Source organism: Agelaius tricolor, unplaced genomic scaffold (genome assembly GCF_023055355.1).
Source record: "Agelaius tricolor isolate 1412-34295 unplaced genomic scaffold, bAgeTri1.0.p SCAF_31, whole genome shotgun sequence".
In the NCBI taxonomy this organism is placed as follows: domain Eukaryota; kingdom Metazoa; phylum Chordata; class Aves; order Passeriformes; family Icteridae; genus Agelaius; species Agelaius tricolor.
Window position 1 is genome coordinate 4,165,127 of NW_027269291.1, and position 15,183 is coordinate 4,180,309.

The window sequence follows — 15,183 nt, forward strand, 5'->3', positions numbered from 1 at the left end:
AAACACCATGCCAAAGGTAATTCACCTTTCACTGCAGGAGAGAACCCAGAACTGGGCTGTCACCCAGCTCAGGCCCAGGGGGTGACACACACATACCTTCTTCATGGCCTGGCACTTGGCTGTTTCAGAAAACCCAATCATCTTATCAGGAGAGCAGATCTTGATAAAGGGGAAGTTGGATTCCTCTGCTATTTTTGCTGCTAAAGCAGTCTTCCCACTGTGGGGAGGGCCTGAAGCAAAGGACAAACAAGGAATAAACAAGGGAGAAAGCAGCTCTGACAATGCTCAGTGTGAATGATACCAAGGGTATGTTTAGAATTCCATCCAGAGGCATCTGCAGTGTGAAATGAATGTTTTTCCTGCTTGCAGAAGGAACACATTAACTCCTGCTGCAACCCAATCCTCCACATGAAGGCAATTAATGGCTTATGCAGAATGATTTACCACGACACAAAATAGGGCATTACACTTTCTGTAGGAGCAGCCATGGCACCAAAATGTGTTTAGGATAAATTTCTTGAGCTTATACCCTCAGTATGATCTCTGCTGGCACTCTGGCAAACAAGCCAGCAGCAGGCACACCAGGGAAACACTGGCAAAGACAATTTGTTATTTGCCTGAATTCACACCAGGATAATTCAGAGACCAAAGACACACCTGAATCCATGCAGCCAACATGAATCAGTTGGGAGGGACAGAAGAAATTGCTAGGCACTAACACAAGGAATTACTCAGGGTTAACTCCAAAGCTACAGAAGTAATGCATCTTTTTGGACTTTAGGAAAAGAAAAAGGGAAGAGATAAATTACAAATTCTATTCCAATATAACAAATTCTCCTCCAAAACCTGTAACACAGATACTGGAACCAGTTTGCAATACCTGAATACTCTCCTTAGGCAGTAACTGGATAGTGGATACACAGTCTGCATAGAGGGAATCCACCTTTAACTGACAGAAACACCCAAATGTGGCTCTTTGAACTCAGCTAATTGCACTGATGAGCTCTCCAGTGACTCCAAAGAGAATTTAGAGAACTGACTCAGCTAGAGACATCTCCACTGTAAAACAGCCAAATTCAGGTTACTCACTGGGTACATTTGGGTTATTCACTGGGCACATTTTGATTATTTACTGGGTACATTTGGGTTATTCACTGGGCACATTTTGGTTCTTCACTGGGTACATTTGGGTTATTCAGTGGGACATTTGGGTTATTCACTGGGTACATTTGGGTTATTCAGTGGGACATTTGGGTTATTCACTGGGTACATTTCTGTTCTTCACTGGGCACATTTGGGTTATTCACTGGGTACATTTTGATTTTTTACTGGGTACATTTTGGTTCTTCCCTGGGTACATTTGGGTTATTTAGTGGGTACATTTGGGTTATTCACTGGGTACATTTGGGTTATTTAGTGGGTACATTTGGGTTATTTAGTGGGACATTTGCGTTATTCACTGGGCACATTTGGGTTATTCACTGGGCACATTTGGGTTATTCACTGGGCACATTTGGGTTATTTACTGGGTACATTTTTGTTCATCACTGGGCACAATTGGGTTATTCACAGGGCACATTTTGGTTATTTAGTGGGTACATTTTGGTTCTTCCCTGGGTACATTTGGGTTATTTAGTGGGCACATTTGGGTTATTCACTGGGTACATTCCCTTCTCCCTTGTTCCAAGCACAGGCTCCCTTTGGCTGAGCAGTTCTAACACCCAAAGCAATTTCACCCAAACTCAAACTCAAAGAGCCCAGTCCCATTTCTCCCCCAGGGTGTTTCCTGCAGGTGCAGGATGTCAGAGGTGAGCAGGAGCAGTCTCCAGAGGCAGGGCCAGGTGTTCCTGCCCCAGCTGTACCTTCCAGCAGCACGCTGACCAGGGGAGTGCGGTCGCTGTTCTTGGTCTGCTGCACCAGCAGCTCCCCATCATCCAACACCCTGGTCACTGGGTCCCCCCACTTGATGATGCCATTCATGATGTAGCTGGCATAGTCCTCCTGGTTGGTTCCAAATGCCTGTAGAAGAGAGGGAACACTTCTTTTACCAAAGAATTTTTCATCCCATCAGAGAAAGCACGAAATAATTAAACAAAAATGAGCAGGAGCAAGGCTCTGGGAGATGCTGAAGTGAGACAGTCACAGCCCCTGGTGACTCACAGCATTCCAGCTCAGAGGGCTGAACACAGGTGGAGACCAGGCATGTTCAGAATCATCTTTTCATAAGCCCTCACAAGCAGGTCTAGTCAGTGCAAGTTGCCAGTGGGATCTCACTCCACACTGTGTGGAGACAATTCTCAGAAATGAGGCTTAAACCTCCTCCTACAGCCCAGGGTAAAGCTGCCATTCCAGCTCCAAGAACTTCACCCCAGCTGATGGTCAGGTCAGTCCCCATCCCTGCCTTCACCTGTGTGAATTCTCTCTCCCAGAAGACACCCAAAATTCCCTGGCATCCTGTGCACTGACATCCTTCCAAATGCCCCCTGCAGATCTCCACTGGTGACCTCTGTCTTTATGCCCCCAGGAACTGAAGTGGCCTAAAAGGGAAAGCTGTGACAAGGAGAAGAAAGCCCAGCTGTTCTTTATCTGTTCTGGGCAGCAACAGAGAGCTCAGAGCTCCTCACCTCCACAACACAGGCCATGCCAGCCCATGGGTGACCACTGTGTGACCCCAAAGGAAGTGTCCCTCCCATCTGACTGCTCTGGTGGCTGTTCCTGCAGCCCCACAGTCCCCACTCACTGGTTTGATGTCGTTCTCCAAGGATGCAAAGAAGTCTCCTCTGGTCACTCGCAGGCTCTCTGCCTTCTCCATGTCCACCTCCACTTTGTTGCTGGCCTAGAGAGGCAATAAAGGCCACACTGAGGTCCAGCAGCACCACCCAGCTCCCCTCAGCCTCTCCCCACAGCCCCAGCACTGTGGGGTCAATAATAAAAATCCTTCTGTGGGGGTATTTGCCCCACAGGGCAGCTGTCCCACCCCACTGGGTCACCATGGTATTTTCTGAAAAATCCCTTTGCCTGGATTTTTCTCCTGAGATGATGAGAAGCCTCAGAAAAGAAATGCAAACAATAATTATCTGACTGCTTGGAATGTGGTTTGGAGGTTGCTGACCAACAGGTGCATCTTTGATTGGTCTGATGTGAATTGTTTTTAATTAATGGCCAATCCCAGTCCAGCTGTGTCAGACTCTGGTCAGTCACAAGATTTTATTATAATTCATTCTTGTCTAGCCTTCTGATGTCTCCTTTCTCTTTCTTTAGTATAGTTTTAGTATAGCATTTTCATATAATATCATATAATATATAATTTCATATAATTTCATATAATATAATTTTGTATAATTTCATATAATATGATATAATACATAATATAATATAATTTCACATAGAATAGAATAGAATAGAATAGAATAGAATAGAATAGAATAGAATAGAATAATAAATCAGCCTTCTGAGAACTTGGGAGTCAATTCTCATCTCTCCTCTCATCCTGGGGACCCTCACAAACACCACTGGGTGATGCTGAAGTGCAGAGGAGCTCTGTGACCCCCATTTCAGAGAAGCCACCCCAGCTCAAACAGGGCTGGAGCTCTGGCCCACCCTTGCTGTGCTGCAGAGCAGGAGCCAGTGAGGCTGTTCAAACTTCTAGAACTCACTGGGATTACACAGGTACCCCTTGGAGCTGGGAACTAAGACAAATAAATTACATTTAACCCTCAGAGATGTGTCTCAGACATTCCCATCCAGCAGGGACCTGTAAGAACAGGGTGCACCAGAGCATGGGAAGGAAAAATAACAATAAAAATACTGACATGGGGCTTGTCTAGAGGAGCAGCAAATGCAGCCCCTAAACAGCAAGCACAGGAGCCCAGCCTGGGCAATCCTGCTGTGCCAGACACACCTGCAGCCAGAGCATGGCTGAAATGAGAATCCCTCCTCCCAAAAACACCCACCAAGCACAAACACACATGCCAAATAAACAGCTGAGGGGATCTTTAGTACAGGTGATCACTTTTCTACTTTGCAGAGGGAGATGAAGGGACCTGAAACACTCAATAAACTCCTGAAGTTGTGTGTGCACCTAAAACCAGGGGGGCTCTTACCTCCCCAGCCTTTAATGAGCTCATGTTTTAATTTTTCACACACACACTTTGAGAGAGAATCACAAGAGTTGAAATGATTCAGAAGACAATGCCCCTTCATTTTCCTTCAGTTGTGCTCTTGCTTCTCACAGGTGCTTCTGAAAACTAGGTCAGGCCTGTGATGTATATTTTAAGTTTTCAGTACTTGCAGGAAAGAATTAAGTATTTAACTGCTCCATTTAGCCAAAAGCAATTTCAGAATAAAGAACATTACCCAAAATTACTATGTCAAAGTGTCTGAAAAGCAAAACAACACGTGGCCACTTGCATACATTACTGAGATGTGGATCACAAAGCACCCCAGAGGAGGGGACTGCTCTTTCACATTTGCACATTGCCATCTCCCCTTTTCCCACATGATTTCTGGGCACAACAGGGAATAGATCAAAACACCAGCACTCCCCAAACTCACCCAAAACTCCAGCACTGAGAAAACATCAACTATAAGCAAAATTAATTATTTAAGGAAAATCTTTTGCCTGCAAAGGGAAGAATCCAGAAGTGCTGGTTTGTTGGTTTTTGGGGTTTTTTTGAGACAGAGCACAAGAAAATGAGAAAGTGATGATGTTTGTGGTTTTCTGCTATATGAAACAGTAACTTGTCAAGTATTATGGTTATACAAGACTAATTAGCAGGAACAGTAATTTTTCCTTTAGATAGAGCACTCCCAGGAGACACAAATGTCTAAGCAGCAAATGATTTCTCACTTAAATGAAAGTGTGATTTGCTCTCCTCACATTTGAGGCTGAGCAGATTTTTACAGTCCCTGTGCTGTGGGATTGATGTCCAGGGCTTCTCCCTGCAGGAGCTGTCCCCAGTCCTGCCAGGGGAGCAGGGGCTGTGCCTCAGGCTCCTTCCTCACCACCTCATCATCTCATATTTCAGCACCACTGAGTACTGAGCTTTGCTTCTGCCTTCCCAGCCCTGACATTTCATGGCCCTGAGCTCCCTCCTGCAGCCAGAGGGACTGGGAGGGCAGGGAGGTGTTCCCTGAGAACTGAGGGATGGGGAAGGCTGCATGAACCAGAGGATGTGGGGTGATCACCAGCCCAGCACTCATCTGCAGGGGAAGGCTTTGGACAAAGCCCTCAGAATGTGGATGTGGAGCAGAGGGTTCCTTCCATGGCTGCAACACTTCTCCACACAAAGCACTTCTCCTCTGCCCTTCTGGTTCTTGCAGGAGGAAACAGTGAGGAGCCATCCCCATTCCCTGATCCCAGCACACTCTCCAGGACCCCTCCCATGCTTTTTCATGCTCAGGAATCCCAGTTTAACCATTTTTCCAAAGAAAACCCTCCTGCACCTCTGACCTCCTGCTGCCATTCCACACCCTGGTTCCAGCACAATCCAAGCACACCAGGGATTGGATCCATGATGAAATCACAGCCCCACTTTTGCTCTTTACCTCTCCTGGTAAATTCTAACCTTGCTGTTTTGCTATTTTCACTGACAAGGACTGAGCTGGGATTTCCAGACCATTCCAGCTCCAAGAACTTCACCCCAGCTGATGGTCAGGTCAGTCCCCATCCCTTCACCTGTCTGAATTCTCTCTCCCAGAGGACACCCAAAATTCACTGACATCCTTCCAAATGCCCCCTGCACACCTCCACCTTTGTCTTTAAGCCCCCAAACCAGCTCTGAGGTTGTAACCTCCCCCTCCTTACAGAACATTTATCATCACATTGAGCTGCTCAGGCTCCAGCACAGCCTCCCTAGGCTGTTCTAATTCCCACCTCATTTCCTGGGCCCAATGCACAAACTGTACCCAAGACTTTCAGTTTTTGGCAAAACATCCTCAAAACCCATCCCTTCCACCCCTGCAAGCTGTGCAAGAGGCAACTGGAGGGCAGGAGAGGGAAGAGGGAATTCAGAATGAAAGAAAAGCACAGGGAAAAGGTGAATTTCATTCCCTAAGGCACACTGATAGGCACCATTCCATTTAGAGGTAAACATCCAATATTCCAAACAGAATTATTTTCCCTTTTTTGCCCCAGCAGAAGACTGACCTTAATGTGTCTGTTCATGGCAGTGGACTGAGCAGCTCGAACCAAACCTTCCAGCTCAGCACCACTGAAGTTTTTGGTCTCCACTGCCAGCTCTGCAATGTCCACATCCTCAGCCAGCAGCTGGTGCTCCCTCATCCTCACTGTGTGGATGTGCAGGATCTGGAATCGGCCCTTCTCATCTGGCAGGCCTGGGATGGGGGAGAAAACACACCCAACCTCTGAGCACAGCACTGCAAACCCCTGGCCCTCCCCTCAGTGTTGTCACCATCACATTTTCTGAAAAATCCCTTTGCCAGGATTTCTTCTCCTGGGAAGCTGAGAAGCCTCAGGGAAAAATGAAAACAATCATTATGTGATTTGCTTCTCCTGTGTTTTGCTGCTTTGGAATGTGGTTTGGATATTGTTTACCAACTGATCATTGTTTCATTGAATGATACTAAAAGTGGGCCAAGAGCTTGGTTTGCCATTTCCTCTGGCAACTGGAAAAGCAGCTGTCTGTCAGTAACTAGAAAGGGACCTTTGTGACTATGCACACCCAGTGCACAGTTGGTTGCATGTGAATTGTTTTCAACTGAAAACAATTGTTGGTTACATGTGAATTGTTTTCATGTGAATTGTCTTAATTTAATGACCAATCACAGCCAGCTGTGTCAAAGCTCTGGAGAGAGTCATGAGTTTTTCATTATTATCTTGTTAAGCCTTCTCTAAGTATCCTCTCTCTGTTCTTTAGTATAGTTTAGTACAGCATTCTTTAATATAATATAATATCATAAAAGAATAAATTAGCCTTCTAAGAACATGGAGTCAGATTCATCATTTCCTTCCCTCATCTGGGGACCCTGAAAGTCCCACACAGTGTCCCCTCCCTCCAAGGCCCTTTCTCACCAGGAGCAGCTTCACTCACAACCTTCACTGACCAAATTCTGATCTCAAATGCAAAGTCAGTGATTTGTTCTCATGAATCTAAGATGATCTGGGCTTATTTTCTTAATAAAGCCTCCATGATCAGATATTCCCTCATTTACCCTGCACTAGGTGTGCACAGTTACAAAGGTCCCTTTCTAGTTACTGACAGCTGCTTTTCCAATTGCTTTTCCAGTTGCCAGATGAAATGGCAAACCAAGCTCTTGGCCCACTTTTAGCTCACCCAGTGCTCTTGCCTGTCCTTCCTGCAATTTCCACCCAGGAATGATCTGTACCATTGTTTACCTCCTTTCCCTCACACAAATATTCAGGGTCCTGCCTGCCCACTCTGCTGGGCAGACACTCAGATCAGGTTTATCAGTAGGGATGTCCAAAGTGGTGCTTATTGGTCTGATTTAATTGATGTTCTGGAGGGAGCTGCAGGAATTCCAGCACCTGAGCCATGCTGGGGATTGCTCACATTAGGATCTGAATTTGCTTTGCTGCTGTAGGTCCATGGAGCTGAGGAACTGGGCTCTGCAGTGTGCTTACCAATCTCCATCTTCACCTCCAGCCTCCCCGGCCTCAGCAGGGCCTCATCAATCAGGTCAGGTCTGTTGGTCATCCCTGGAGTTAAAGTTAAAACAAAACACTCTTATCTGAGCTGCCTGAGTGGGTTTGCAGCCCCTGGTACAGCCCATAGAGCTAGGGAGACACACACAGAGTCCCAAGAAAACAAACAGCAAGCATTCATCTTCTGAAATGCTGGGAAATGCTCAGGGAGAGTCAGGGCAACAGGGACCAAACCTGTTCCTGTGGCTCCATCTGCCTGTCCTTGGGTCCTGCAGCAGGACAAGCACAGCAGGAGCAGCCCCACTCCCCCACAGGCTGATACATCCATTCTATCAGCCCTTGCAGGTTCCCCAAACTATGAAACCCTCCTTATCAAAAACCAAATAAGGAAATTGCTGACAGCAGCAATATCTGCCAACCACAGCAGCACCTCCCTTTAAACCTGCTCCAACAGCAGCCATGGCACCTGAGCTGGCCAAAACCCCAGCCCCCAGGACAGAGCAAAGCAGCCCCACCTACCAATGACCAGGATGTTGTTGAGCTGCTCCACACCATCGATTTTGGAGAGCAGCTGGTTCACCACGGTGTCGTGCACACCGGTGCTGCCAGCCATGCTGCCCCTCTGCTTGCAGATGGCATCAATCTCATCAAAAATGATGATGTGCACCCCACTGTTGGCTCCAAGCTGTGGGAGAGAGGACAGCAGTGTCACCAGATTCCAAAATCAACACCAAGCTCAGCCACACAGACACTGTGCTGTGTTTGTGGGACCCTCATGGCAGGGAGGAATGATGAATGTGACTCCATGTTCTCAGCAAGCTAATTTATTATTTTATGATACTATATTATATTAAAGAATACAGAAAGGATACTTACAGAATGCTAAATAAATAATAATGAAAACTTGTGACTCTGTCCAGAGCCCTGACACAGCTTGGCCTCAATTGGCCAAAGAGTGAAAACAACTCCCAGCAGAATGCAATGACACAATCTCCAAACACATTCCATATGAGCACAACACAGGAGAAGCAAATGAGATAATTATTGTTTTCATTTTTCTCTGAGGCTTCTCAGTTTCCCAGGAGAAACATCCAGGGCAAAGGGATTTTCCAGAAAATGTGAATGTGACACTGAGAGTCCCTGTGTGCTCAGTATCTCACCTGTGTGTGTGTATCTCACCCCTCTCCAGGGGAACATCCTGCCCATCTCAAATCAGGGAACTCAGGGGGCTCTGCCCAAACTCAGGACCTTGCAGCTGCACAGGTGTTAAGGAAGAGCACAAGCCTGAGCAAGCCAAGCAAAGGCCAAAGCTCAAAGGGCCCCAGCACTCAGCACCTGGGGAAGGGACAGGTACCAGGGCCAGGGAACAAGGCCTGTCTGTGGAGGGAGGGATGCACCAGGGGGAACACCCCAGGCTGGACTGAACTTGGGAAATAGCCAGCTTGCCAGAGCAGCTTTGTTGATTATGTTTTTAAGGAGCCCAGTCAGCCCCAGCACTGCCATTTCCAGGTTCACTCAGGGGTGAGGCAGTTGCAGCTGCTAAGAGAACAGGATACTTTTTGTGACTGCATTATGAAGCTTTTTCCCTTCAAATTCCACCTCTAAAACATCTTTTGTGGCCAGGGCAGACCATGTTATCACTGGGTGTATGTGCTGGCCCTGGCAATCTGCCCCAGACACAGGCAGCACAATGCCAACCTTTTGGAGACCTTTTTAATCTCCCAGCTGTCATCAGGCCCAGCCCCTGCAGCCAATATTGAGTGGATTTTAACAGGTGTGTTATTGCCAAGGGAAAGCAGCTCCCAGAGATGCTGCAGCCACCAGGAGATTGCTCACGTGGGTCTGTGTTACCACACAGAGCTGATTGACTGACTAATAAACCTTTTGCTGAAGAAATGAATTATTTCAAGTCACCACCAAAGTCTGAGTCTTGTGAGCTGAATAAAATTAAGGGATCATTGGCTAATGACTTCTAAAGCCATAAAAATATAATATAATATAATATAATATAATATAATATAATATAATATAATATAATATAATATAATATAATATAATATAATATGTAATATAATATAATATGTAATATAATATGTAATATAATATAGTATAGTATAATATAGTATCATAATATGATATGGTATAATATATAATATGATATGATATAATATGACATAGTATGATATGATATAATATAGTATTATATTATGTTATGTAATATTATATTATATGATATGATATGATATTATATTATATTATATTATGTAATATTACATTATATTATATTATATTATGTAATATAATATATAGTATGATATAGTAGAGTATAATATAGTATCATAATATGATTTGGTATAATATATGGTATGATGTAGAACGATATGATATGATATTATGTAATATAATATATGATATAATATAGTATAGTATGATATCGTATATCACATATCGTATATCACATATCGTATAGCACATATCAAATATCACATATCACATATCATATATCAAATATCATATATCATTTCATAATAAATCAGCCTTCTGAGAACATGGAGTCAGATTCATCTCTTCCCTCCTCCTGGGGACCCTCACAAAGGCCACGCTGGTCTCATTCCACCACCCCCATGGCTGTGTGTCCTTACCCTCCTCTGCTCCTCCTCTGCATCAGCAAACAGCTTCCTGATGTTGGCCTCGGACTCCCCCACGTATTTGTTGAGGATCTCGGGCCCGTTGACCACCTTGGGCTCCCTGGCATTGAGCATCTTCCCGATCTGCCGCGCCATCAGCGTCTTCCCGCAGCCCGGGGGGCCGTAGAGCAGGATCCCCTTCACGTGCTTGCAGCCTGCAGGGAAGGGAGGATGGAGAAGGCTGAGCTAGAACAGAGACTAGAGGAGCTAAAGAAGAAAGTAGGGTGGTGGGAAGGAGGAAAGTTTAACAAGAAAGTCTCACAGATGCTTGGCAGAAAGATTGTTGAATGTAGAATATGAAGAAGGAACAGAGATGGAAGCAAGTTTTGATATAGAAGAAAAGAATTGCTGAGCCAGTCTCACTGGATAACCAGCTAAGAGTTAGTTAGAAGGGGTTTTATGGCTTAAAGCAAAGGATAAACCCACCCCAAACAAGAAGATGTTTTTACCAAGCAGAAGGAGAGCACAGGCAAACAAGCAAGTAGAAAAAAGGTCTCAGAATCTTCCACTGCAAGAAAACTGAAAAACAACTTCTGGCTTAAACTGTGATGTACTGACTTTGAGTGATTGGAGAACAGTAACATGAATATGGTAATTACAGTAGTTATGATGGGCTATAGATAATAGTTAAGGTATAGATTGGTTCTACTGTATGGAGATGCCCAGCAAAGAAAAGTAAATGATGCATTGTAACCAAAAAGAAAAATATAGAATGCATTGTGACCAAAAGAAAAGTATAGAATGCATTGTAACCAAAAGAAAAGTAAATAATGCATTGTGACCAAAAGAAAAGTATAGAATGCATTGTAACCAAAGCCAAAGGGTCTCCAGGCCTGCCTGCAGCTGGAGCTGACAGCTGTGGGCACAGCTCTGTCACCCACCACCCTGGATTGCTGGAACATCTTGGATGGAATAAACTGCATTTTGGATACAATAAACTGCATTTTGGAGAGCCACCTGGAGGCCTCAGGAGTGCTTGGGCAATGGTGGAGCTCAAAGGGTTTTTTCCATTTTTTAATGACTACATGAAAATCTGATTTTACTCCATTTTTGTGGATTGACTTCTTTAAGAATGTGACTCACACAACAAGAGCCCTGCAGTGCTCAGGATGCACATTAAAATCAAAATCAACAAAAGGCAGCCAAGTGATGGCCCCAAGCTCAGACTGAGGGGAGCTGAGCTCAGTTCCTGCCAGGCTGAAGGAGCCTGAGCACATGGAACTGTCTGCACCCCATAGGATGATTTCCCTCCTGGTTTGTCTCAGCTCCACCCCATCCCACAGAGCCCTCAGGGCTGCTCACACCTCAGGGCAATTCTGCCTGTAAAGGACAAACACTTACCCCTTATTGTCATGGACATATTTGATGAAAAATCCTTTTGTCAGGATCTTTTTTCCTGAGAAGCTTCAGCTTCTCCATGTTTTGCTGCTTTGGAATGTGATTTGGAGAATTGTTTACCCAGCATGTGAATTGTTTTTACTTGATGGGCAATGACAGCCACTTGTGTCGAGGCTGTGAGCAGTCACAAGATTTTATTATCTTTCCTTTCCTTTCAAGCCTTCTGATGAAATCCTCTCTTCTGTTCTTTAGTATAGTTTTAATGTATCATTTTCTTTTAATATAATATCTATCATAAAATAATAAATCAGCCTCTGAAACATGGAGTCAAGATTCTCATCTCTTCCCATGTTGGGGTTGTCTGCAAATTCCACCCCTTATCACCTTCTCAACACTCTGCTGTGGTTTCACTTGCTCCTGAGGTTATGGCAATAAAGAATTGATTTCAGTCTGAACAAGTGCTCAATTTTATTTAATTCCTGTGACCCCACAGGCTCTCTTCTCTCTCTGTCAGGTTCATTCACTGCAGTGAAGCTCCAGGACACTGCCATGAGGAGCAGCTGATCCTCCCAAACCCCAGAGAGCAGCAGTGCTGCACTGGCTAAGCCCAGCAATAAAGCTGAGAGGGAAAAGAAATCCTGCTGGGCTTCTCTGCAGATAAAAAATTTACTACAGAAATCCAGAGCTGTGCCTAAGAACTGATGAGTCAGCACTGAGACATCTGTGAGTCAAAAGCATAAACAACATAAACTGGAGTGAAGACAAATCTCACAGGGGAGGGAGGAAGGCACAGATAAATTAAAAGCTCAAATCCCTGTCATGAGGGCATTGTTACCATGGGGGAACAGGATCTCCTCTGTAACCAAACTGCACCAGCCAGGCTGGTGCTGACAAAGTGATCTCTGCAGGGAAAGCCCAGCACAGCAATGCTCCAGCAGCTCCTGGGATCCAGCACGAGGCCACCAAAGGGCTACAGAGGCCACCAAAGGGCTACAGAGGCCACCAAAGGGTTACAGAGGCCACTAAAGAGATACAGAGGCCACCAAAGGGTTACAGAGGCCACCAAAGGGTTATAGAGGCCACTAAAGAGCTACAGAGGCCATCAAAGAGCTACAGAGGCCACTAAAGAGCTACAGAGGCCACCAAAGGGCTACAGAGGCCATCAAAGGGTTACAGAGGCCACTAAAGGGCTACAGAGGCCACCAAAGGGTTACAGAGGCCATCAAAGGGTTATAGAGGCCACTAAAGAGCTACAGAGGCCACCAAAGGGTTACAGAGGCCACCAAAGGGTTATAGAGGCCACTAAAGAGCTACAGAGGCCACCAAAGGGCTACAGAGGCCACCAAAGGGTTACAGAGGCCACCAAAGAGCTACAGAGGCCACTAAAGAGCTACAGAGGCCATCAAAGGGCTACAGAGGCCACCAAAGGGTTACAGAGGCCACTAAAGGGTTACAGAGGCCACCACAGGGCTACAGAGGCCATCAAAGGGCTACAGAGGCCACTAAAGAGCTACAGAGGCCACCAAAGGGTTACAGAAGCCACCAAAGGGTTCCAGAGGCCACCAAAGGGCTGTGGCAGGCTGTGGCAGGTCAGGGCTCTGCTCCCAGCCCAGCCAGGCAGGTCCATGGCACTGCAGGGAGTGCCAGGGTGCCCACAACACCAACACCAACAGCCTGGGCCTGGCTGGTTCTTCTGGTTTTCTTCTAAGTCCTGTGAGAAGTGCCTGAGGCAGCTGGGGGGGCTCAGCCTGGAGCAAAGGAGGCTCAGGGGGCCCTTGTGGCTCTGCACAGCTCCTGCCAGGAGGGCACAGCCAGGGGGATCGGGCTGTGCTCCAGGGAACAGGGACACAATGAGGAGGAATGGCCTGAAGCTGTGCCAGGGCAGGCTCAGCTGGGACATCAAGAGGAATTTCTCCATGGAAAGGGGGCTCAGGCCTTGGAAGGGGCTGCCCAGGGAGGGTTGGAATGCCCATCCCTGGAGGTGTCCCAGGAATGCCTTGTCCAAGGAATGTGGCACTCTGTGCTCTGGGGTGGTGACAAAGAAGGGATCAGGCACAGAATCTTCCAACACCACTCCATGGTCTTGGAAGTCTTTTCCAATTTGAATGATTCTGGGATTCCTGCAGCTCCCAATCTCTCTCTTAGAAGAAGTCCAACTGAGTTATCCCCCAGAAGCTTCTGTATTAAATCTTAAACCCCGAATGTTTCGGGTGTGTCCTGCCTGGCTCCGTCTGGACCAAAGGCTGCAGCTGTGGTGTTTTCACCCCAGAGATGCCTTTGGCTGGCTGGGTGCTGCAGCTGGGCACTCAGAACAAGTCCAGGCAAAACAGGAACTCAGTTTACCTTTGGTGGAAAAGGTTCAGGGGACAGTGAAGAGAAAAGGAGCGGGTTCTGCCGTGGAGCTTAGATCCAGAGTTTATTGTAGCATGGTAGATTTCTGAATGTGGTATCAGCTCCAGACAGACAGACAGACAGACAGAACCCTGACCCCATGGTCTCGTGTCCTTTTAAGCCCTGGGGACAGGGAGAGGGGAGGGACAGGTGAGGCCCAACCAGGTGTGAGCAGGAGAAGGCTCAGGGGATGTGGACGCCAGGACAAACCAATGAGCCCAGGCCTGGGGGGCAGCTGCCAATCACACCACGCCTTGCTGGAAGGTGAGGAATAATGCACAGCTGCCAGGCAGGAGGGCACAGGGGAGGGGAAAGGTTGGCACACCTGAGGGGGATGGGAAAGGTGAGCCAGGAAATGGGACACACTGCAACACTTCTGTGCCACAGCCCAAAAAATGTGAATTTCCTGAAAAGTACAAACAATTCCCTCTGTGCATGAGCTGCCTTGGCCTCAGCACAGGGCTCAGGTGAACACCCCACACCTAAAATCTCATCTCCCACGGGGAGCCTGAACACAAAACACAAACTAGCTTGGACTAATCTGCTTAGAAACCTCCCAGAATGCTCTGAATGTTCACCTTCTGCCTGTTCAAGGGAAAAGGAAAGGAATCCTGGAGTTCTCTGAGTGGGAAGGGACCCCCAAGGATCATCCAGTCCCAGCCCTGCCCAGATACCCCAAAATCCCAGCCTGTGCACCCCTGGAGTGGTGTCCAAAGGCTCCTGGAGCTCTGGGAGCCTTGGGGCTGGGACCATTCCCTGGGGAGCCTGGGCAGTGCCCAGCAAGTCAAGATTAATTCAATAAAAGGAACATAAAATCCAGATCATCACCCTCCCCCTGTGGGTTGGGCTTTGGGTTTTCCTCTTCCAAAGGTAAAAAATCTGTGACTCCACAGCAAAATCATCCCAAATACCCCCAATCCTCTGGAAAAACCCAAATGAGGGTGGAAATGGTTAAAAATTCAACTTTATTGAATTTTTAATTCAATAAAATTGAAGTCAGGTGACAGAACATTCCAGAGCCCAAAGCAATTAGTTCCTCTGCAAATAAAACTGCCACAAGCAGCTCCAGCAGACATTTCCCTTTACAGCCACATTCACCTGGCTAAAATCAAAGTTTTAAGGACAAGCAGGACTTTATTAAAA

The 15,183-nt window shown here is 46.5% G+C and overlaps 1 protein-coding gene across 2 annotated transcripts in view; it reads right to left on the minus strand.

Annotated features, from left to right (window-relative positions):
* Positions 1-15,183, minus strand: part of NSF (N-ethylmaleimide sensitive factor, vesicle fusing ATPase) — an 84,197-nt gene that overhangs the window by 17,862 nt on the left and 51,152 nt on the right. For both annotated transcript variants that reach the window (XM_071450689.1, XM_071450690.1), the window contains exons 9-15: positions 10,267-10,466; positions 8,144-8,309; positions 7,604-7,678; positions 6,149-6,336; positions 2,741-2,836; positions 1,863-2,019; positions 97-230 (exon numbers count right to left, since the gene is read on the minus strand). In XM_071450689.1, the coding sequence (XP_071306790.1) occupies positions 97-230; positions 1,863-2,019; positions 2,741-2,836; positions 6,149-6,336; positions 7,604-7,678; positions 8,144-8,309; positions 10,267-10,466 (1,016 nt within the window). The remainder of the gene's footprint in view (positions 1-96; positions 231-1,862; positions 2,020-2,740; positions 2,837-6,148; positions 6,337-7,603; positions 7,679-8,143; positions 8,310-10,266; positions 10,467-15,183) is intronic.